Source organism: Hemitrygon akajei, chromosome 1 (genome assembly GCF_048418815.1).
Source record: "Hemitrygon akajei chromosome 1, sHemAka1.3, whole genome shotgun sequence".
Classification (NCBI taxonomy): Eukaryota; Metazoa; Chordata; class Chondrichthyes; order Myliobatiformes; family Dasyatidae; genus Hemitrygon; species Hemitrygon akajei.
Window position 1 is genome coordinate 24,858,547 of NC_133124.1, and position 23,526 is coordinate 24,882,072.

Consider the following 23,526-nt stretch of genomic DNA (forward strand, 5'->3'; position numbering starts at 1 on the left):
AATAACAGTGTAAAGTTGAATGTAAAGATGTAAAAGATTTTGCACTGTTTCTCTTACAGTCACAGAGAACTACAACACTGAAGTAGGCCCATAAGTCTGTCTAATCTCTGTCAAACTACTTTTTCTGCCTGGCCTCATTAATTTGCACCTGGACCATACCACGCTGATCCTTGTCCTTATCCAAATTTCTCTTGTGGTAAAATCAAACCCATGTCCTTCACTCTCACCATCCTCTGAGTGAAAATTACCCCTCATACATACCTTAAACACTTCCTCTTTCACCCTTAACACATGACCTCTAGCTGTCATTATCACCCAACCTCAGTGGGAAAAGCTTGCTTTTACCCTATCTGTACCTTCACGTCTATCAAATCTCCCTTCATTCTCCTATGCTTCAGAGAATAAAGTCCTAACTTATTCAGAATTTCCCTATAACTCAGGTCCTCAAGTCCTGGCAACATCCTGGTAAATTTTCCATGTTCTCTTTTAATCTTAGTGACATCTTTCTTGTGTTTAGGTGACCATATCTGCATGCAATTCTCCAAGTTAGGCCTAACCAACCTTCTCAAAATACTCTATAAGTTTGGTTAGACATCACACAAAGCCTTGGTGACTATCCATAATCGGTCCCTGTCTATCCAAATACTTATATATCCAGTCCCTTACAATACTTTCCAACAACTTATCCACTAATGATGTCGGGTTCACCAGCCTATAACTTCCTAGCCTATTCAGAGATCCTTTCTCAAACAACAGGACAACATTAGCTATCCTCCAGTCCTTCAGCACCTTACCCATAGCTAAGAGCATTTAAAATACATTTGCTCGGGCTTCTGCAATTTCTGCATGAGCTTCCCACAAGATACAAGGGGACACCTTGTCAGGCCCTGGGGTTTATCCACCCTACTTTGCCTCAATAAATTTTATTGTCATTAAAGTTTATTTTTGACAAAAAAAATTGCTAAATATAAAAAGATGTTTTAAAGGAGCCATTGCATCGAATTTATTACTTACAGTACGTCCCAAATATTTCAAGAACCTGTTTTTGGAACTCCCAGAAATTCAGCGCCTTCGTGTATCTTCCATTGTTCTAGATTCCTTGTTATGCTTTAAGCAGTTTGTGTGAAGGAACATTACAAATGAGCATAGCTGAAGTTACAGGGTAATTTTCACACGTTTTAGACACTCAATTGGAACTTTTATTTAGTTGTCAGCCTCTTGGGGATCTGTCAGTTCTTGTGAAGTTTCTGATTTACTAGATTGGCAACATTTCACTGACTGGTAATAATTAGCACATGACCAGTATATATAGATGGAATATCCGATTGACAAATATGCATGGGAGAGCTAATACAATTATATAATGCAGGGATGGCCAACCTATGGCGCATGCGCCGGAAGTGGCGCATTGGATGATTGGAAGTGGCGCATTGCACCCCAGTGATAATAATAAAAAAGTAAGCCTACTCTTTCAAAAATGATTAACCAAAAACCGATTTGTAGGAAGAAAATCTATAACAGGAATTCATGTAGCTTAGAGCTAGAAATGGGTTTTACTAAGAATAAATCTAAAACTTAGCAATTATTTTTAGTGATTTTATTATTTCGTGCACATCTTTTGGTGAATGTCATCTTCTTTCACATTAATCTGTTTTCAATTTTTAAAAAATGCTCAGTGAGTCAAATTCGGAAAGAAGGACATTTGTTCTGCAGTCGTTCCATAACTGTTCAGTACATGTTTGATACTTGTTTGATCCTGAGGCGCCAGGGGTCTGCACCAGCGATGCATCGCAGGTTTTTGCCAGTCAGTTTACAATTGACACTCATGCGCTACGGAGTTGTGCTTTGTTCATCCTTTGTGAACATTTGCAATTTTGTACTTTTTCGAAAATTAAGCCTTGTTTCTACATTCAGTTACCCATCACAGTGCAAAAGAAAATGAGCAAAAGAAAAGCAGAAAGTGATAGTAAGCGTGAATTCAATGAACAGTGGGAAAATTAGTTCTTATTTATAGCGGGTCTGTCAGGAAAACCGTTTGTGAAAACACATTCTCACATAGAGTTGAAGTCAGAAGTTTACATACACTTAGGTTGAAGTCATTAAAACTCATTGTTTAACCATTCCACAGATTTCATATCAGCAAACTATAGTTTTGGCAAGACGTTGAGGACATCTACTTTGTGCATGACATGAGTAATTTTTCCAACAATTGTTAACAGACAGATTATTTCACTTTTAACTGACTATATCACAATTCCAGTGGGTCAGAAGTTTACAAACAAAATCAACAGAAATCAGCCAAGACCTCAGAAAAAAAAACTGTAGACTTCCACAAGTCTGGTTCATCCTTGGGAGCAATTTCCAAATACCTGAAGGTACCACGTTCCTCTGTATAAACAATAGTACGCAAGTATAAATACCATGGGACCACACAGCCGTCATACCGCTCAGGAAGGAGATGATCTCTGTCTCCTAGAGATTACCGTACTTTGGCACGAAAAGTGCAAATCAATCCCAGAACAACAGCAAAGGACCTTGTGAAGATGCTGGAGGAAACAGGTAGACAAGTATCTATATCCACAGTAAAACGAGTCCTATATCGACATAACCTGAAAGGCTGCTCAGCAAGGAAGAAGCCACTGCTCCAAAACAGCCATAAAAAAGCCAGACTACAGTTTGCATGTGCACATGGGGACAAAGATCTTACTTTTTGGAGAAATATCCTCTGGTCTGATGAAACAAAAATTGAACTGTTTGGCCATAATGACCATCGTTATGTTTGGAGGAAAAAGGGTGAAGCTTGCAAGCCAAAGAACACCATCCTAACCGTGAAGCATGGGGCTGGCAGCATCATGTTGTAGGGGTGCTTTGCTTCAGGAGGGACTGGTGCACATCACAAAATAGATAGCATCATGAGGAAGGAAAATTATGTGGATATATTGAAGCAACATCTCAAGACATAAGCCAGGAAGGTAAAGCTCGGTCGCAAATGGGTCTTCCAAATGGACAATGACCCCAAGCATACCTCCAAAGTTGTGGCAAAATTGCTTAAGGACAAAAAGGTCAAGATATTGGAGTGGCCATCACAAAGCCCTGACCTCAATCCGATAGAAAATTTTTGGGCAGAACTGAAAAAGCTTGTGCAAGCAAGGAGGCCTACAAACCTGACTCAATTACACCAACATCTATAGGAGGAGGTAGTGTCGTCACTACCTCCTCCCATAGATGTTGTCTGGCCTGCTGAGTTCTGCCAGCATTTTGTGTTTTCATTTATTTCCAGCATCTGCAGATTCACTCGTGTTGTCAATTACATCAGTTCTGTCTGGAGGAATGGAACAAAAGTCCAGCAACTTACTGTGAGAAGCTTGTGAAAGGCTACCCAAGATGTTTGACCCAAGTTAAACAATTTGAAGGCAATGTTACCAAATACTAGCAAAGTGGGTGTAAACTTCTAACCCACTGGGAATGTGATAAAAGAAATAAAAGCTGAAATAAATCATTCTCTCTACTATTATTCTGACATTTCACATTCTTAAGATAAGGTAGTGATCCTAACTGACCTAAGACAGGGAATGTTTTCTAGGATTAAATGTCAGGAACTGTGGAAAACTGAGTTTAAATGTATTTGGCTAAGGTGTATGTAAACTTCTGACTTCAACTGTAATAGAAGACATGATCTTAATAGACACTATAAAACACAACATCAGATTGAAATAGAAACAAAAATGAAGCTAGTGCTTGGGTCTGAGTTATGGAAAGAATATGTGCTTAAGAAAAAGGAAGAAATCAAAAGAAGACAAAATATATTCGTTAAAAGAAGTCTCATTAAGGTAAGTAATGTTTATCTTGTTTTTATATAAATCAATATATCATGTAAAAATGCTAAATATATCTATATTAACATATTTTTACAAGAATTGAATGGGGATACAAGAATTGTATTGCGCATCTGAACTTGTGCATGCATGAAAAAATTGACGCATGGAATACAGAAGGTTGGCCACCCCTGATATAATGAATATGCTACAGTTGATACCAACTTTATCAAGACCTAGGCAGATGAGTATGTGCCTTTGCGAACATTATGGACTTATCCAAACCAACATCCATGGATGAACCAGGAAATTCATCGTCTTCTAAGGGCTAGATCTATGGCTTTCAAAACTGGTGATCCATAACTATACAAGGAGACAAGGTACAACCTATGGAAAGCTACTTTAAGAGCGAAAAAAACAATTGCAATTGAAATTAGAAACAGAATTGGATGCATGTGAGCTCTTGTCCGAGTCCACAGGGCACTCAAAGCTGCTGTGCAGATTGACTCTGTGGTTAAAAAAGCATACGGTGTATTGGCCTTCATCAATCATGGGTTTGAGTTTAGGAGCCGAGAGGTAATGTTGCAACTATATAGGGCCCTGGTCAGACCCCACTTGGAGTACTGTGCTCAGTTCTGGTCGCCTCACTACAGGAAGGATGTGGAAACCATAGAAAGGGTGCAGAGGAGATTTACAAGGATGTTGCCTGGATTGGGGAGCATGCTTTATGAAAATAGGTTGAGTGAACTCGGCCTTTTTTCCTTGGAGCAACGGAGGATGAGAGGTGACCTGATAGAGGTGTATAAGATGATGAGAGGCATTGATTGTGTGGATAGTCAGAGGCTTTTTCCCAGGGCTGAAGTGGCTAGCATGAGAGGGTATAGTTTTAAGGTGCTTGGAAGTAGGTACAGAGGAGATGTCAGTTTTAAGTTTTTATGCAGAGGGTGGTGAGTGCGTGGAATGGGCTGCTGGCGACAGTGGTGGAGGCAGATACAATAGGGTCTTTTAAGAGATTCCTGGACAGGTACATGGAGCTTAGAAAAATAGAAGGCCATTGGTAACCCTAGGTAATTTCAAGGTAAGGACATGTTTGGCACAGCTTTGTGGGCCGAAGGGCCTGTATTGTGCTGTAGGTTTTCTATGTTTCTATGTCACCATCTCCTACAAGGCAAAATCCAACATCGTAAATGGCCTCACTCCCTGTTGAGCTCAACACTCTTTATGTGTGCCTTGAGAGGGAGAATAAAACTACAGCAGTGCAAATCCCTGCAGCATCTGTTGACCCTGTGATCTCTGTCCTGGAGGCCAACATCAGAACATCTTTCTAGAGGGTGAACTCTCGCAAGGCATCAGAACCTGTTGGTGTACCTAAAAGGGCACAGAAAACCAGTGTCAAGCAACTGGCGGAAGTGTTCAAGGACATCTTCAAACTTTTACTGCTGCAGTCGGAGGTTCCTGACTGCTTCAGAGTGTGATAGTCATTCTAGTGTCCAGGAAGAGCTGGATGGGCTGCCTCAATGACTATCACCCAGAGGCATTCAGATCTTCTGTGATGAATGGCCAGAATCAACTCCTGCCTAAACAAGGAACTAGACCCACTGTAATTTGTCTATCCCCACAATAAGTCTACAGGGGATGCAATCTCACTGGCTCTCCACTTGGCCTTGGATCACATGGACAATAGCAAGCTGCTGTTTATCGATTACAGCTCAGCATTAGTTCTAATCAACAAACTCCAAAACCTGGGCGTCTGTACCTCCCTCTGCAACTGGATCCTTGACTTCCGCGCCGGGAGACCCGACCATCAGTGCGGATTGGAAATAATATCTCTTGCTCGCTGTCAGTCTGCACTGGCACACCTCAAGTATGCGGGCTTAGCCCACTGTACTACTCTCTCTAACCCGTGATTGTGTGGCCAGACACAGCTCAAACACCATCCATAAATTTGCCGATGACACAACCATTGTTGGCAGAATTTCAGATGGGGACAAGGAGGCACACAAATGTGAGATAGATCAGCTGGTTGAGTGGAGTCGCAGCAACAACTTTGCACTCAATGTCAGTAAGACCAAAGAATTGGTTGTACACTTCAGGAAGGGAAAGTCAAGAAAACTCACACCAGTCCTCATTGAGGGGTCAGGAGTGGAAAGTTTGAGCAGTTTCAAGTTCTTGAGTGTCAACACCTCTGAAGATTTATCTTGGGTTCAACATATTGATTCAGTTACGAAGAAGGTATAATACGCTGTATGGTTTCACTGCTAATGTATTGGCCTCTCTGTAATGTTCCACTCCTGAGGTAATAGTTTCTCTGTAGCAGCAATGTTTGGGTTGTGACTAGAGATAACAGGGTTTGTTAGCCAATGAACGGGATGCTGTTCTTTCTTGAGTGTCTGGGAGCAGGGAATTTGCTGTCATTTGCCGGGGAGAGATGAGGAGAGAAGACGCAAATGGAGAGAGTTAGTAGACCGCTGAGTGAGGGTCCAAAGGTCAGCGACGATCAGAGGAGGTCAATGGTGGTTGAACGGCTTTATCAGTAAGCGCCAACATTTACGCATTAGACTGTTTGATGAGAATGGGCCCTTTTTTTGTTTCTTTACTAACCAGATAGTTAAAATAAGAATTATAAAGCTCAATCATTTAATCACATATTGTGTACTGTTTGTTATTTCATGGTACTGATTTGTAACGGGACACATCCCACAGCTTCCACCCAAATGAAATTTCTTAAGTTTGACCAGGCCAGGGGTTATCATCCTTTAGGTTAAGCCGCTAGCCGAACCAAGAGTGATAAATGTGAGATGTATCAGCTGGTTGAGTGGAGTCGCAGCAACAACCTTGCACTCAGTGTCAGTAAGACCAAAGAATTGATTGTGCACTTCAGGAAGGGGAAATCAAGAAAACTCACACCAGTCCTCATTGAGGGGTCAGGAGTGGAAAGTTTGAGCAGTTTCAAGGTCTTGGGTGTCAGCACCTCTGAAGATTTATCCAACATATTGATGCAGTTACGAAGAAGGTTTGACAGTGGCTATGTTTCATGAGGAGTTTGAGGAGACATGGTATCTCACCGAAGTCCTGCATTCTAACTGGTCACATTGCCATCTGGTCTGGAGAATGACTGCTCAGGGTCAGAAAAAGCTGCAGGAGGTTGTAAGCTCAGCCAGCTTGATCATGGGCACTAGCCTCCCCAGCATCCAGAATACCTTCAAAGAGCGATGTCTCAGAAAAAGATGGCATCCATCATTAAGGACCCCCATCACCCAGGACATGTCCTCTTCTCTTTGCTACCATCAAGGAGGAGGTACAGGAGCCTGAAGACACTCACTCAGCATTTCAGGAACAGCTTCTTCCCCTCTGTCAGATTTCTGAATGGATAATGAGCCCATGAACACGACCTCACTATTTTTGCTCTCTTTTTGCACTATTTACTCAATTTACTTTTATATGCATTATTTCTTATTGTAATTTGTAATTTTTTTATTCTGTATTGCAATGTACTGCTGCCCCAAAACAACAAATCTCATGACCTATGCCAATGATTTAAACCTGATTCTAACTGGATCATCACCCTGTCGTGGTGTAGAGGCTCGTGGGTTTCTGAGATCCCAAGAGCGATTAGGTCTGGACTTCAGCCATCTGCCGCTTAGCACCCAGTAGGATCAGGCATGGCGGTAAGGTCAAAGGGCAGGTTGCAGACAAAGAGCAATCCAACCAAGACCTCAACAGTGGAGCTGGTGGAAAACACAACAGCAGGGTAGGCAAAGCAAGGCTACAGCAGTGATCTTGTGATCTCCAGTCATCTTGTGGTGTGCATCAGCTCCATGTAAACAAAATCACACCCAGGTGTTCTCCATTGAGGAAAATCAAATCAGATCAAGTTTAATTGTCATTCAAACCATACTCTCAAATATCCTGAATATGTGGATCCCAGATCAGCCTTTACAGTGACCTGAGGACCCACCAAAGCAAAACCCATAAGGAGAACATCATACTCAACTCGAGTCACGCACTTCTTGCTCTACTACTACAATGATATAATCTACTTTTTTCAATAATTGTACAAATTCCTTCTCCTGATATTTCTCACTCATTTGTTCCTGCTTTTAATCCTCTACTTGAATGGGTCAAAGTTTAACTACTAAACTATTATTGCAAGCTCTGTTATCTCTAATGGGTGTTTCTACAAGATCAGAGCAGCCTGGAACTGTCATAAATCTAAAATCAAGAATAACAGAATAATGACTGATGCTTACATGGAAGTGAAATTGTCAAAGGAAGTTCATAATTAGCTTGACTATATGTCTGGGGCACAGACTAAGGTGGCATTGTACAGAGGGTAATTACAACCATTAACTATGATGTATATGTATGACTGCAGCCAGCAAATAGCTATTCCATGCAGACGAGCTGAAGTATGTTTGAGTAATAACTGCTATACCATTTACTATTTGTAAGCTATTTGCATCCTCATACATTTTGCTAGTTTCATCACTATAGTACCGGTGAAGTTTAAAGATAATGATTCTGCCAGTAATAGAACATACAATGTAATAGCATCTGACAAGACTCAGCCCTTAAGACTGTACTTTATGCTATTATTGATTTTCGCATTCACAAGAACTGCCATCACTCTGAAGAGAGAGCATTCAGTGGATGGGGCAGGTGGATGTTGACTAGCCAAAATTATGTCCCAACAGTCTTGCGCTTTCCACCGCATGTAAGATGGAAGAGGTGGCAGTAGAAAGACTGCTGGGAACCAGCTGCCCGCATGCAGCTGAGCCTGACTTGTGATCAGAGTTCATTGGATTGGATTGGAAACAAGCCAGAGACACCATTGATCCAGTAGGATTTTCATGATGGGAGTCAGTTTATTAAAATTAATGACTGGAAAATCATAAGCAGTATGCATTCCAATTTTTTATCATATGTAATCCCAGCAGGCACATTAGGAATTTACTCATGGTTGATTTATCAAATATGTGTTCCATTCAAAGATACAAAAATATTTTTGAATAAAGGCCCTTTATAAATGATTAAAGTCAATTCTGTAAAATTGTAATACGTAGTTTTCAATTAACAATAATATATTCACATCTGGCACTATGTACAGAATCCTTCTGACAGAAATTAGTACAATTAAAATAGAATTAGCACTGTTGTATATATGATCCCATGAAGGCAGATTATTGCAAAACAAAATAAAGCCAGTCTGAATTTATTAGAATTTGAACCTTTTATTTCCAATTTACAGTCTAATATTCTATGGTTCATTTTTCTATATTGTATATTATGTGTGGAACAAATGATCAGTTCGGATTATGTGCAAAATTGCAGATCTCTTATAATGGAACTGTGCAGAGTTTAAAAAAATAAGGATTTAGAAAACTTTGAAAATGAGCAATTGCTTTGATATTTCATGGGCACATAATTAGTAACTTTAGTGTTGATTTTTTTATATAATACTTGGCACAGGAAACAATCTGTGTAGATTGCAATCAGTCAATTGTAAAGATATGTTTCTTAGCAAGGCGTTATGATTTGGAACCGAGTTTGTGCATAATCAGGATCCTGGAATCAGTGGTGTAATGATGCCTATTATTTATTGTGATTGGCTCTTGAGAATATTAAGGATAATGATTAATGGAAACAGTCTCTTGTTTACCTTGAGTGCTGGATGTAACAATTGCAGATTGTTTCTCAGTATGTCAATGTTAACAAAAGCACAAATATCTGCCTTTAGGTTGTTAAAATAATCTTGATTTCACAGTGACAACTATTATATAATAAATATTTAACTGACTAAATAAAATTAGGCTATAAAATGTATTTATAAGATATAAGAGTAATAGTTGATTTATTTTAAGTATCTAATTTTTTTGGACATTATGATTTATGTGAACTTTGTATATTAGTTCTACAATAGTTATCTACCAATCATCTAGCACCACAACATTTTCAAATTAGAGATTAAATGTAAATCTATAGTTGTGGAGACAAGAGTACAAGGCGCATATTAACCATCTCCTATTCATCTCTTATTCATCTCCTATTAACCATCAGCAACCTATTGACGGTATATACTCACCTCATCGAATGTAAGATGCAATGTCATCTTTCCAAAGGCAACTTTCTACAGATGTATGGCGGAGATCATTCTCCAAAGGCAAATGGGCATACACATTAAATGATAACTGCATTCCGGAATCAGAATCAGGGTTATTATCACCATCTTATATGATGTTAAATTGTTATGTTGCAACAGCAGTGAAGTACAAAGACATGAAGTTACTATGAATTACAAATTAAGTAAATAGTGCTAAAAACAAATTAAGTAATAGTATCACACACAAAAGGCTGGTGAACGCAGCAGGCCAGGCAGCATCTATAGGAAGAAGTACAGTCAACATTTCGGACCGAGACCCTTCGTCAGGACTAACTGTAAGAAGAGATAGTAAAAGATATGAAAGTGGGAGGGGGAGGGGAGATCCGAAATGATAGGAGAAGACAGGAGGGGGTGGGATGAAGCTAAAAGCTGGAAGGTGATTGGCAAAAGGGATACAGAGCTGGAGAAGGAAGAGGATCATGGGATAGGAGGCCTTGGGAGAAAGAAAGGGGGAGGGGAGCACCAAAGGGAGATGGAGAGCAGGCAAGGAGTGATTGTGAGAGGGCCAGAGAGAGAAAAAAGGGAGAAAAAAAGTAAAAAAAAAGGGAAAAAATAATAAATGAATGACTAAATGAATAAGGGATAGGGTAAGAAGGGGAGGAGGGGCATTAACGGAAGTTAGAGAAATCAATGTTCATGCCATCAGGTTGGAGGCTACCCAGACGGAATATCAGGTGTTGTTCCTCCAACCTGAATGTGGCTTCATCTTGATAGTAGAGGAGGCCATGGATAGACATATCAGAATGGGAATGGGACAGGAATTAAAATGTGTGGCCACTGGGAGATCCTGCTTTCTCTGGCGGACAGAGCATTGGTGTTCAGTGAAATGGTCTCCCAGTCTGCGTCGGGTCTCACCAAGATATAGAAGGCCACACCGGGAGCACCGGACACAGTATACCACACCAGCTGACTCACAGGTGAAGTATCGCATCACCTGGAAGGACTGTCTGGGGCCCTGAATGGTGGTGTGGAAGGAAATGTAAGGGCAGGTGTAGCACTTGTTCCGCTTACAAGGTTAAGTGCCAGGAGGGAGATTGGTGGGAAGGGATGAGGGGTACGAATGGACAAGGGAGTCATGTAGGGAGCGATCCCTGCAGAAAGCAGAAAGAGGTGGGGAGGGAAAGATGTGCTTGGTGGTAGGATCCCGTTGGAGGTGGCGGAAGTTGCAGAGAATTATATGTTGGACCTGGAGGCTGGTGGGGTGGTAGGTGAGGACAAGGGGAACCCTATCCTTTGTGGGGTGGCGGGAGGATGGGGTGAGAGCAGATATGCGTGAAATGGAAAAGATGCGTTTGAGAGCAGAGTTGATGGTGGATGAAGGGAAGCCCCTTTCTTTAAAAAAGCAAGACATCTCCTTCGTCCTGGGATGAAAAGTCTCATCCTGAGAGCAGATCCGGCGGAGATGGAGGAATTGCGAGAAGGAGATGGCATTTTTGCAAGAGACAATGTGGGAAGAGGAATAGTCCAGGTAGCTGTGAGAGTCCACTTGAATTTCCAGCATCTGCAGATTTCCTCGTGTTTGCGTTTTAAACAATAGTATCCCTGGGTTCATGGACCATTCAGTAATCTGATAAAGGAGGGGAAGAATCTTTGGATATAGGTCTTCAGGCTCCTTTACCTTCTCCTCAATGGTAGTAATGAGAACAGAGCATGACCCAGATGGTGAAGATCCATAATGATGAATGCCACCTTCTTCAGACACCTCCTCCTGAGAATGTCTTCAATGGTGAGGAGGCTGGTTCTTGTGTTGGAGGTGGCTGAGTTTACAACCCTCTGCAGCTTTTTCCAACCCTATACTGTGGAGCCTCTGCACCAGGCTGTGATGCAATCAGTCAGAATGACCTCCGCCATACACCTATAGAAATTTGCAAGGATTTCAGCTGACATATCAAATCTCCTCACTCTGAATAAAGTAGAGCCACTGGCATTCCTTCTTTGTCATTGCTCAGGACAGGTGTAAGATGTTGATACCCAGACAATTAAAGTTACTCACCCTTTCTACCATTGACCTCTTCCATTTCCTAAATTTCACAATCAGTTTCCTGATCTTGTTGACATTGAGTTGGACATTGTTGAAACATTACTCATCCAGCCTCTCACACTACCATATGCCTCTACTTCATCATCTGAGATTTTACCAGAACAGCGGTGTTGTCAATTGTCCTTGTGTTGAGATTCATGTTTTAATAATTGCATAATTTAAAGTATATGGCTAGAATATATTTTTGTCAACTGCTGTGCTTACCTTGGAACATTAATATTTGCTTTACAGTCATTTTTCACTGTGTTATATTTTCAAATCCATTTTTGAATAAAAACTAATTCTCTTTGGAAAGAATTCTTCACCTAAATGCAAACTATTCAGTCAATCTGAAATGAATAAAATGAGAGGAAGGTTAAATTAAAGATCATCCAGTGTTGTAGTGGCACCTGCACCGCACTTCAAGGCAAGCGGTCCCGGGTTCGAATCTGGCAGGCTCCTTCCATGCTGTGTTGAGCATTGAGCTAGCAACTCAGCCTTATAAAAAACAGACATATGCTAAAAAAAATGGCAAGATTGCCACCCGTTGTGCCACAAAACACAGAAAGGAACAACAACAGGGTTAAACTGAAATGCATTATTCTTCCACTAGGATGAGAAAAAGATAATTAGATTCTTTGGACCTTTCTGGTGTTTCATCTCTAGACCAGCTTTCCACTCACTTCCCATATCCTTCAGTCCCCAGTGTCCAAATATCTTATTAAATCATAGACTTTAAACACTATACATCCTTCAGAAGATTGGTTGTTTCCAGATTCTATCATCTGCAGTCTCATCTGACTTAGTTTGAAGAATTTATGTTTAAGTTCTGGACTTGGAATAAATCAGGCAAACCTGAAATATGGTCCTAATGAAATATGGCCCCATTCCAAAACATCAACGGTTTATTCCTTTCTATAGACGCTGCCTGACCTGCTGAGTTCCTCCTGTATTTTGTATGTGTTGCCCTGAAATATGAATTATTTACAGAAAAAATCCACTTTGTTAAACAAATGAGCTATTTTGAATTTAGTAACATCAAGTTCTTGTACAATTAGCTGGTGAAACATTATTGTTCATGCTCTGTTTTAATTCTGTTAATAGTAAATAGAACATTCAAGTTAGCTAAGTAACAATGGATTTGTAAGAATAATGGGTTGCCATAGATGGGAGAGGTTAGAACTTGCAAACAGCTTTACTTGTTCAGTTTTGTCTAATAATTAAGAAATCAATAAGTTCACTTTCCTATCAGGCAGTTCAAAGGTTCATTTTTTATCAAAGTATGTATCCATATACAACTCTGGGGTTTGTCTTTTCCAGATAGCCACCAAAGAAAGAACGTGAAATTGTTCAGAGAGAAACATCAAATCCACCCCCCCACACGAAAAAATGGCAATCTGATCATCAACCCCCAAATCCCCCTCCCCCACACAAAACACAAGAACATTGACCACCAAACAACCCCTCCCCCACAAAAAAACATAACAGAATGCAACCAGAACATCGATCCCAAAAACCCCTCCCCTCGAACATCACAACGGAAAAGGAACAGGCTAAAAACACAGAATATAAAAACCCTAAGTCTGAAAAAGTCCGCAATTCATAAATGCAATAGTCCAATCCATAGACACAGAACCACCAAACCATCCTCCAACACTGAAAGAGAGGGTCACCTCACGAACACAGAGAGACCTAACTGCCTGCCGCAGTTAGCCACACAGCAGTTAATAAGATGCACTTAAGTCACAAGTGACCCATTCTCAATTTATTTTCATTTTTAAATAATCAAAGGAAACATCTTTGATATTAATCCTTAACAAATTTTTAATGATTGCGCAGCTGGCATCCGACCTGAAAGTGTCAATGAGTTTGCTGCAAAACTTTTCCTTTTGACAATGCCATTAAAATGATAAATATTGACTAGGGAGTGGTGAATCTGTGAAATTCTCTGCTCAGGGAACCAGTAGAGAGGCTACCTCATTAAATGTATTCAGGGCACAGTTAGATAGATTTTTACATAGCAGGGGAATTAAGGGCTATGGGTAAAGGCAGTGAGTCCAACCGTAATCTTAGTGAAGATCAAGATTAGCTTTATTTGTCATATGTACATCAAAACATGCAGCGAAATGCATCGTTTTCCTCATATCAAATAAGTGAGGATTGTGCTAGGCAGCCTGCAAACGTCACCATGCTTCTGACATAAGTGGCAGAGAAGACTTGACGGGCCAGATGGCCTATTCCTGCTCCTATTCCTTATTTAATTATATTTAGGGAATCAAAGTTTAAAATAAATGTTTATTCAAAAATTAGTAATTTCTTTTTCCGTTTCTTTTCCAGATCTTTCCTTTGACACTATGCAGCAAGCTCTCCACCAGTCTGTTTTCATGTCAACCATGTCTGCTCACCCTGTTCGCGATCTCCCCCTTTGCTGGGAGCAGCACTGCAAACTACTGCCCAGCGTGCTGAACTTTCAGGCCAGCAAGGTGTCCAAGTGGACTATCGATGAGGTACAACACTGGTAAAAATATGGTTTATAAAGGACGATGAGATAGAATTATGCACATTCGGGACAAGTAAAATTGCTGGCCTGTATGCACCTGTCTGCCATTTCATAAAAAGTTTTTTAAGCCTTAACAGTATTCCATAGTACATGATATATCCTAATATACTGCACTTTATTCATTGACTGATGTCCATAAGAAGGAAGAGACACTACAGATGTTGGAAATCGAGCATTTATAGCAAGTTATATCTGGGGTGCTCCCAAAGCCAAAGTACACAAATTGTCTGACTTAACACTACTGATCAAAGATTTTCTCCCGATCCCGAATAAAAAAGTGAAATCCTTTGCTGCTTTCAGTACATCATCCTTAGGATTCAGGTGCTAATCCTGCCCTCAAACTCAGTAGGCATCTGTCATTAAGATATAAGAATTTTAACCCAGACCAAGAACTAATTCAAATAAACTGACATCATTATAGAGGGGCAAGAAACTAGGATGGATAATCATATTTCATGCTTGAAATATTGGCCATGAGTGAGTGCTTTATTATACTGGGAGCAGGATTAACTGATAAGTAATTACATGAACAATATTGTGTTTCTTTAGTTTTGTGGCTGCCTGTAAGGAGACAAATCTCAAGGTTATATGCAGTATACATACTTTAATAATAAATGAACTTTGAAATAATAATGACATTACAATCATCCATGCCTGATTCTAAAATTACATAATCATCAATTATAGATTACCTTCACCATAATAGAAACAAGAACATGAATGGGAAAATAAACCTCATTTAATAATGTGCTGATAGTTAACTCCCAGTATCTTCCACATTAATGTTCAGGACCAACAATATCAATTAGAAATCTATTTCATTGAATCATATGTGAGGGATTTCACTGCTGTGTCAACTTTTAAAATTGGATTAGGGTGAGCAGTTTCAACAACTATTGCACAGTGGCACTCACATCTGCTGTAATGAAATGCTCTGAGAGGGTGGTTATGGCTGAACTCTGTTTCTGCCTTATCAAGGACCTGGATCCGCTGCAATTTGCCTATCACCACAATAGATCTACAGCAGATGAAATCTCACTGGCTCTCCACTTGACCCTGGATCAGCTGGACAATAGTAATATCTACGTCAAGCTGCTGTTTATTGATTACAATGCAGCGTTCAATACAATCATACCCGTAGTTCTAATCTAGAAGTTCCAAAACCTGGGCCTCCGTACCTCCCTCTGCAACTGGATCCTTGACTTCCTCACCAGGAGACCACAGTAGTGCAGATCGAAAATAACATCTCTTCCTCGCTGACAGTCAACACTAACTCACCTCAAGGATGCGTGCTTCGCCCACTGCTCTACTCTCTATACTCACAATTGTGTGGCAAGGCATGGCTCAAACACCATCTACAAATTTGCTGATGACAAAACTATCGTTGGTAGAATTTCTGATGGTGACAAGGAGGTGTACAGGTGTGAGAAAGATCAGCTGATTGAGTTGTGTCGCAGCAACAACCTTTCAATCAACGTCGAGGAATCGATTGTGGACTTTAGGAAGGGGAACTCAAGGGAACATACACCAGTCTTCATCAGGGGATTAGAAGTGGAAAGGGTGAGCTGTTTCAAGTTCCTGGGTGTCAACATCTCTGAAGATCTTTCCTAGGCCCAACATATTAATGCAATTACCCAGAAGGTAGTACAGCGGCTATATTTCATTAGGAGTTTGAGGAGACTTGGGATGTCAGCAAAAACTCTTACTACTTTCTGTGGGTGTACTGTACAGAGTATTCTAACTGATTGCATCACCATCTGGTATGGAAGAGCCACCACACAGGATCAGAAACTCAGCCCGCTCCATCATGAGCACTAGACTCCCCTGCATCCAGGACACCTTCAAAAGGTGATGTCTCAAAAGTCAGCATCCATCATTAAGGACTCCTATCATATAGGACGTGTCCTTTTCTCATTGCTACCGTCAAGGAAGAGGTACAGGAGCTTGAAGACACACACCCTCAACATTTCAGGAACAGCTTTTCCTCTCCACAATCAGATTCCTGAATACCCAATGAACCCATGAGCACTTGAACATCACCTTAGTATTTTTGACCTCTCATTTTACACTGCTTATTTTTTATAATTTATTTGTTTATTTATTTATTGTAATTTATAGTTTTTATTATTATGTATTGCAATGTACTACTGCCATAAAACAAGTTCTACAACATATGCCGTGATATTAAACCAGATTCTGATTCTGAATCTAAAGACAACAAAGGCACATACAGTATAAACAGAATTGACTAAAGGTATTAATGGTCTTGGACTGAAACATCAGCTCTTTATTCCTCTCTATAGACGCAGCCTGACGTTCTGAGTTCCTGCAGTGGTTCATGTGCGTTACATTAGATGAAAGAGGCAGTGACACAGAATAAAACCAATACAGTACATCCTGGCTGTGCAGAATATTATGATTTCAAATTTCAATTTCTTTGTAACTCTGTGTTAGACATTGTGCATTCAAGGAAGCAAATGAGTCTTATTAATTTTCCCCTATCTTCTAATGATCTATTTTAGGAAGGAAATCTCATGTGTTCCCAGTGTAGAACTACAATGCATGAGACTGTGGAATCCAGAGAAATGGAACTATTGTGTTTATATCTCTGCCTCGTGTTTACACTCAGTTATTCATTTAGAAATCGTCCCTTCAAGCCTCGCCACCAGCAATTCCCATTCAAACCTAGCCTAATCTTGGGACAATTTATAATGACTAATTAACTGACTAACCGGTACATCTTTGGACTGTGGGAGGAAACCTACGTATTGCACGTGAGGATGTACAAACTCCGTACAAAGGACGGCAGGATCGAACTCTGATCTCCGAAGCCCCCCGCTGAAATACCATCATGCTAACCACTACGCTACAGTGGCATCCCAAATTTACAGCTAACTTCAACAACATTCATCTTATTCCTCCTTGCTGGTACTTTTCAGCCAAGTGGTAGGTGCATGGGATGATGAAGCCAGGCACTTCACTAAAACAACTGAGCCAATGGAGAGAGATTAGAAAAGCATTGGCCAAAGAGACCAGTTCTGAGAATACAATATGAAAAGGAAAGAATTGTAGGGACATAGGTGTAGGCTAAGGCACTGCCACCAGATATGAATCTAGTAAACAAGATCCTTGGCTGGCACTGGAAAAGTTAGATTTTGCTGTTGCTCTCGCCACAAATGCTGCTTGACCTGCTGGGTGTTTCCAGCATTTGGAGACAAAAAAGGACTGCAGATACTGGAATGTAGAGCAACACACAAAGTGCTAGTAGAACACAATGGGTCAGAGCATATACAGTGGAGAAATGGACAGTCAACAAAACACCGTCTTGTCTTTTTTCCTCCTTAGATGCTGCCTGACCCACTGAGTTCCACTAGGGCTTAGTGTGTTAGCTCCAAATTTGCTATTTTTGTATTGGATTTCCAGAATCTAGTTTTTGCTATAATTACAAGAAAATTTGGGAGGGATTTTAACACATCATTAAGAGCCTGAATCCCGAGAACCAGAGATCTTCCTAGTTCAATAGGGACGGAATGACAAGCCAGTGACACTCAGTGCAGAGTTGAAAGCATATGAAATTTTGCAAACAGGAGAAGATCTGCAGATTCTGGAGCAACACACACAAAATGCTGGAGGAACTCAGCAGGCCAGGCCACATCTATGGAAAAAAGTACAGTTGAAATTTTGCACTGAAACCCTTCGGCAGGACTGTGGGGGGGGGGGGGGGGGGGAAGATGAGTAAATTTAAAATGTGGGGGAGGGAAGAGAGAAACACAAGGTGGTAGGTGAAACTGGGAGGGGGAGGGGTGAAGTAAGGAGTTGGGAAACTGATTGGTGAAAAGATACAGGGATGGAGAAGGGGGAGAACGGAAGGCTGTGGAAGAAAGAAAAAGGGGGAGGAGCACCAGAGAGAGATACTGGGCAGGGAAATAAGATGAGAGAGGGTAAAGGGGATGGCGAATGGTGAAGGGAGGACAGGAAAGTGCTCTCTGCACGTCTAGATGAATTGAAAATATTCAGGATAAAATACTTTTGTTTTCTATTGTCTGAATTTGCAGAAATCATTTTGGTAAAGTGTATGGGGAAAGGATCGATGCAAGGCTGAATAGAAGAAAAATGACTCAATCGAGAAAAGACTGGCTGGAAGGCAATTGAATAGAAGTTATTTTTCTTATCATACTAGTAAAGGACAGATAAGAGGCATCATTCCGTTACTATTATGATAATGAAAAATTCTTTTTTCTAAATCTTCTATTCAGCTGCCTTCCAGCTTACCTTTTCCCAATTGTGCCATCGATCAGGAAACAGCAGCTGGAATTTGTGGGACATGTACTGAGGAAAGAGAAGCCTGAACATCGTGCAGTGACTGGAAAAATTGATGGAAGAAAATGTCTTGGTCAACAGTGCAAGACATCAAGGGATGGCCACACAAAAGTTTTTGAAGATCTTATTAGAACTTCTCAGATTAAAGGCAGATGGAAGACCATGATCGCCCAGGTCATATTTCATGGCACATAATGCTGATGATGAAGAGTAAAGGAATCCTTGGATTCTTTTCTTGGTGATAAAAGTAGAAGGCACTGAATAAAGGAGAAATGAAGCTTAGTTTTATCTTTACATAATAGGACAAACAGAAGAATGGGAGGCCTGGAAATGTTTAATGAATCTTATGTATGCTGTCTTCCAACATTTTTAAATGGAAAGATGTGTATTGAGATCCACATGAAACAAGAGGAATCACTGAATGAATGTCAAGTTTATTCCACCACCCTTTGAAGAAGAGAATTCTAAAGATGCAGAGCAAATGCAGGCCGATGGGAATGGCTTGTGTAGCATGGATGATTTAGGCCAATAGGCCTGTATCTAGGCTGTATGATTCTATAGGCAGCCCTACAAGTGTTCCATCAATTAAGTTCATTTTTGGACCAAACTCCCATACTTAAGAAAGAGGTGTCTTTTTCTTCCACCTGGAGGGCAGGGGCAGCAAATGTGCAACTTGCAACCAACTCTGACTGAAAAAACTGTATCACTTAGCTGACTTTACATATACATGTAATGAGTGATTGACAACAGTAAGGAGTTCAGAGTTGTCCATGTTACTCTGTATACTGTCATTAACATGCAATTAAGTGGTCTATGGGTCTGATGTCGGGGAGGTACATACTGTGTCATACGCAGTGACAACGTTGAGCAGTAAACAACAGAAACTCAGAATTCACAGCAGGAGCCTCAAAAACTTTCAAACTTCTTAATATGAAAAATCCTTACAGAAACTTTTAGAAAATTATCTCAGCTCAAGACATTTGAAAATGAAGACAGTTAGAATTAGAGTTAAATTGCCGATTTAATTAGCAGAGGTCTTGACTGTTGTTGTAGATATGTGAGTTTGAAAACCACCATGCCATCAAAGGAATTTAAATTCAAATTAAAAGAACTGTTAGTATCCATAATTGTTGTCGTGAAATTACCAGGCCGCTGTGAAAAGAAATGTCTAGTTCAACAGTGTTCTTTAGGAAGAGAATCAATCCATTGCCATTAGCCATTTGGATGTGGAAGTATCATATTGCTCCATAGTGGATCTAATTGCTTGAACTGCTGACCCAACAGCACTGTAGGTGTCACAGCAGGACAACAGCAATGTGATTGACTTTTAACTGTCCTGTGAAATGGCCCAGCAAATTACTCAGTGGCAGCAAACTGTGAGTTCTGAAGAAGAGTTGCCAGAGATCTGTGGCAGATGGAACAACACGAGGCATATATCCACTGGTATCCTTCTTGCCAATTTAACTGTTGTGGATGCATTTTTTCTATAACAGTGCTGTGAAAAGTGGCCAGTGCATATTTGCGATGGATTGCTGAATGACATGGAAACAGAACAAACACAGCAGCTCAGAATTAGATATCTTGAGGAAAGATGATCCGCAGAACCATACTTCCCCAGTTTGTAATGTTTTGGCCTGATCTATACCTCACACTGCCATTACCATAGAGCTGGAGAGCCAACTCTGGTTCAATGAGAAACGTGGAAGAGGAAGTCCAGTACAGTATCTGAAACCAGCCAGTTAAACCCAAAACACTGCAATCCTACAACAAATAAACAGCCTCAAGGCTCTCGTGTCCTACTACTTCCAGTCGTGTGGAGGTTGAAGAATAACCAATAGACAGGAGGGAGTAGGGGTGTGGAGAGCTGAAAGAAACTTTGAAGAACAATCTCATCTAAGTGATAATGGAGCCCAGCATTTAAATCACAAAGCAAAAGTACGCAGAACCATCTGCAGCTGGATAGATGGTTGTTCTCAGCATCTTCTTGAGGTCCCCACCATTATAAATCCCAGAATTCAGCCAAAGTGACTCATTGCCATAGTATGAAGACACCCAAGACACTGAACAAACAAAGACTGTGGGTCCAGACAATATTCCACCTATCATGTTCTCTGCTATCCCGCTCATTGCCACTTCTCTCCTCTCCCGTCGGGCAGAGGAGACAGAAGCTTGAGAGCCTGGACCACCAGTTCAAGGACAGCTTCTATTAATCTATTATCAGACTCTTTTTGTCCCAATCTATCCCTTCGTGGCCCTTGCACTTTATTTGCACTGCACTTTTCTCTGTAAATGAAACAAAATACCTTGCATTCTGTTTTCTCTTCCTACCTTGGTATAACTGAGTATGGCATGCAAAACAAAAGCTTTTCACTGCATCACAGTGTCATGATAACAATGATAAACCAATACCAATACTAAACTCACTGATTCTCCAGAAATACTATAATGCCAATTATAACATATAGAACATAGCACACTGCAGGCTCTTTGGCCCACAATTAAAAAAAAAGCAAATTCAAAATTGTTTTTGAGGTATCAACTGAAGTAGAATCTACTAGTCCATAAACTGTATATCCATCACCACCAGAGAGCCAGTGAGACCAGATTATTAGAGTTTTACTGCAGATTTCAAAGGACTTTAGTAGTGTAGGCAACTGTTTTTTCTCTTTGTTAACATTTGATCTAAGCTGAACTTACTCTTACATAAAATAATTTATTGCCCTAGAGCAGGTGTTCCAACCCTTTTTATACGCCATAGACCTTTACCATTAACCAAGGAATCCATGGACCCCAGGTTGGGAACCCCTGCCCTAGAATGTATGACCTGATGACAGTTAAGTCCAGTAAGTTTCAAGACACCCAGAGTATTATTCTGTGATTTATTCTTCCATCCACTCAGTTGAGAATAGCAAGATGAAGTTAAAATAGATTGTAATGAGAACATGGAGTATTATCCAAAAGAAATACTGTAAGTCTCGAAAGCACAGCTGGTTTCCAAATATTAGCCGCACGCTGTTTATTAGTTATAATGCAAGGAAGGGGGCAATCCCTTGAACTAAACACCATTTCTTAACAGAATTTATTCACAGGATAATCTGAGGCAGTACAACATAGAACAGGGGTTCCCGACATGAGGTCCATGGACCCCTCAGTTAATAGTAGGGGTCCATGGCATTAAAAAGGATGGGAACCTCTGACTTAGAATGTGAATGTTTATACCTCCCACACAGCTCCATTCAGTAATCAGTAACATCACATTGAAACCTCATTATTCAAAATAACTTCATGATACACGATGAATTGAAGGTTAAACATGGACTTGTTTATTGACAGTGTTATCATGTTTGTTTTCTGAAATATATCACATTAGCAAGTGAACCGAACTCTGACATTGAGTTGACGTTTTGACATTGATAGAATTGCTTTGTTGATATCATTGATTGATGGCAGTTTAGTTGAAGGTGCGAATGTCAATTTCATTAATGTGAAGCTGACAATTTTGCAACAAACATTGTCAGACCACATTAGTATCGTAAATTGCAGCTATAATATTGATAATCTGAGTTATAGTACTGGCAATTGCAATTATGTCAAAGGACTGTGCATGGTTGACATTGCTTGTACAATTGCTCACACTGTGGCTCAAAAAGTGGCCCAGAACCTGGATGTCTGGAGCCAGAGACTTTTCACAAGACTCTCTAAAAGCTCTTCCATCTTCTACAGGCATGTCAGGAGTGTGATGGGGTGGGAGGAGACAAACAGTTATCACTGTTTTAGAGTAATTAGATTGATAGACATCGAATTCATCATACTAAATTTCTTCATATTAACCAGATTTATAATGAATAAGAAAAAACATTCCTCCATTGTTTTTCTCATCATGACTACATGGTGAACTCCTTACCTTCTGGCCATCACACTGTGGGAGTACCTTGATCAGAAATACTCAAAGTGGTTCAAAAAAGAAGTTCACCACCACCTCCACAACCAAACCCCCCGGCCCCGTAAGCAAATAGAAAATAATTCAACACACAAGCTCTCTGAGTGGTAAAACCAGCTTCAGGCTGAGGCATCCATGAGCCCAGACTGAGACCCACCAAAAGTCAGGAAATGGATTCTATTCCATCCACCAACTGACAGTAGGATCTTTAGCCACCATGGGAAGGTTTGCTGTTCACATATTTGCCCTTACTTTCAAACCACTGTCAAGCACAGAGGAAGACTCTGTCTCACCTACTGCATTTGTCAAGATGCTGAGCCAGCCTTTCAAATTACTGCCTTCGGCTAGTGTCAAAACTAATCACAGTGTTTCACTTCCCAATGCAGTTGAAACAAAGTATTGAACCAAAAGCGGTCAACTACCTATTAATTCCCTACTGGTCCCACAAGTTCCTGTCTTCCCAGCTGTCTACAAACAGATGAAAAGATGAGCTGCCGCCCGATGATCAATATTTGCAGGGAAATGGTGTAGACTAGTTTAAGGCAATCCGATGAAAGACCAGGGAAGTGAACAGTTTCTGCTGCACCCAATATAAACTGCAGAGATTTACTCTTCCATACATTCTCAGTCCTTTGCAGTAGGCTACTCAGAGATCCTCTCTACAACCTGACTTACTCAAGGGTGATGATCTTAACATACTAGAGTCCAACT

The 23,526-nt window shown here is 40.5% G+C and overlaps 1 protein-coding gene across 7 annotated transcripts in view; it reads left to right on the top strand.

Moving 5' to 3' along the window:
* Nucleotides 1–23,526, top strand: part of LOC140724770 (lethal(3)malignant brain tumor-like protein 4) — a 403,124-nt gene that overhangs the window by 359,117 nt on the left and 20,481 nt on the right. For 6 of the 7 annotated variants that reach the window (XM_073039328.1, XM_073039363.1, XM_073039353.1 and 3 more), the window contains one exon: nucleotides 14,333–14,502. In XM_073039328.1, the coding sequence (XP_072895429.1) occupies nucleotides 14,333–14,502 (170 nt within the window). Of the gene's footprint in view, nucleotides 1–14,332; nucleotides 14,503–23,526 lie in introns of those variants that run through there. The other variant, XM_073039381.1, reaches the window with a different exon arrangement.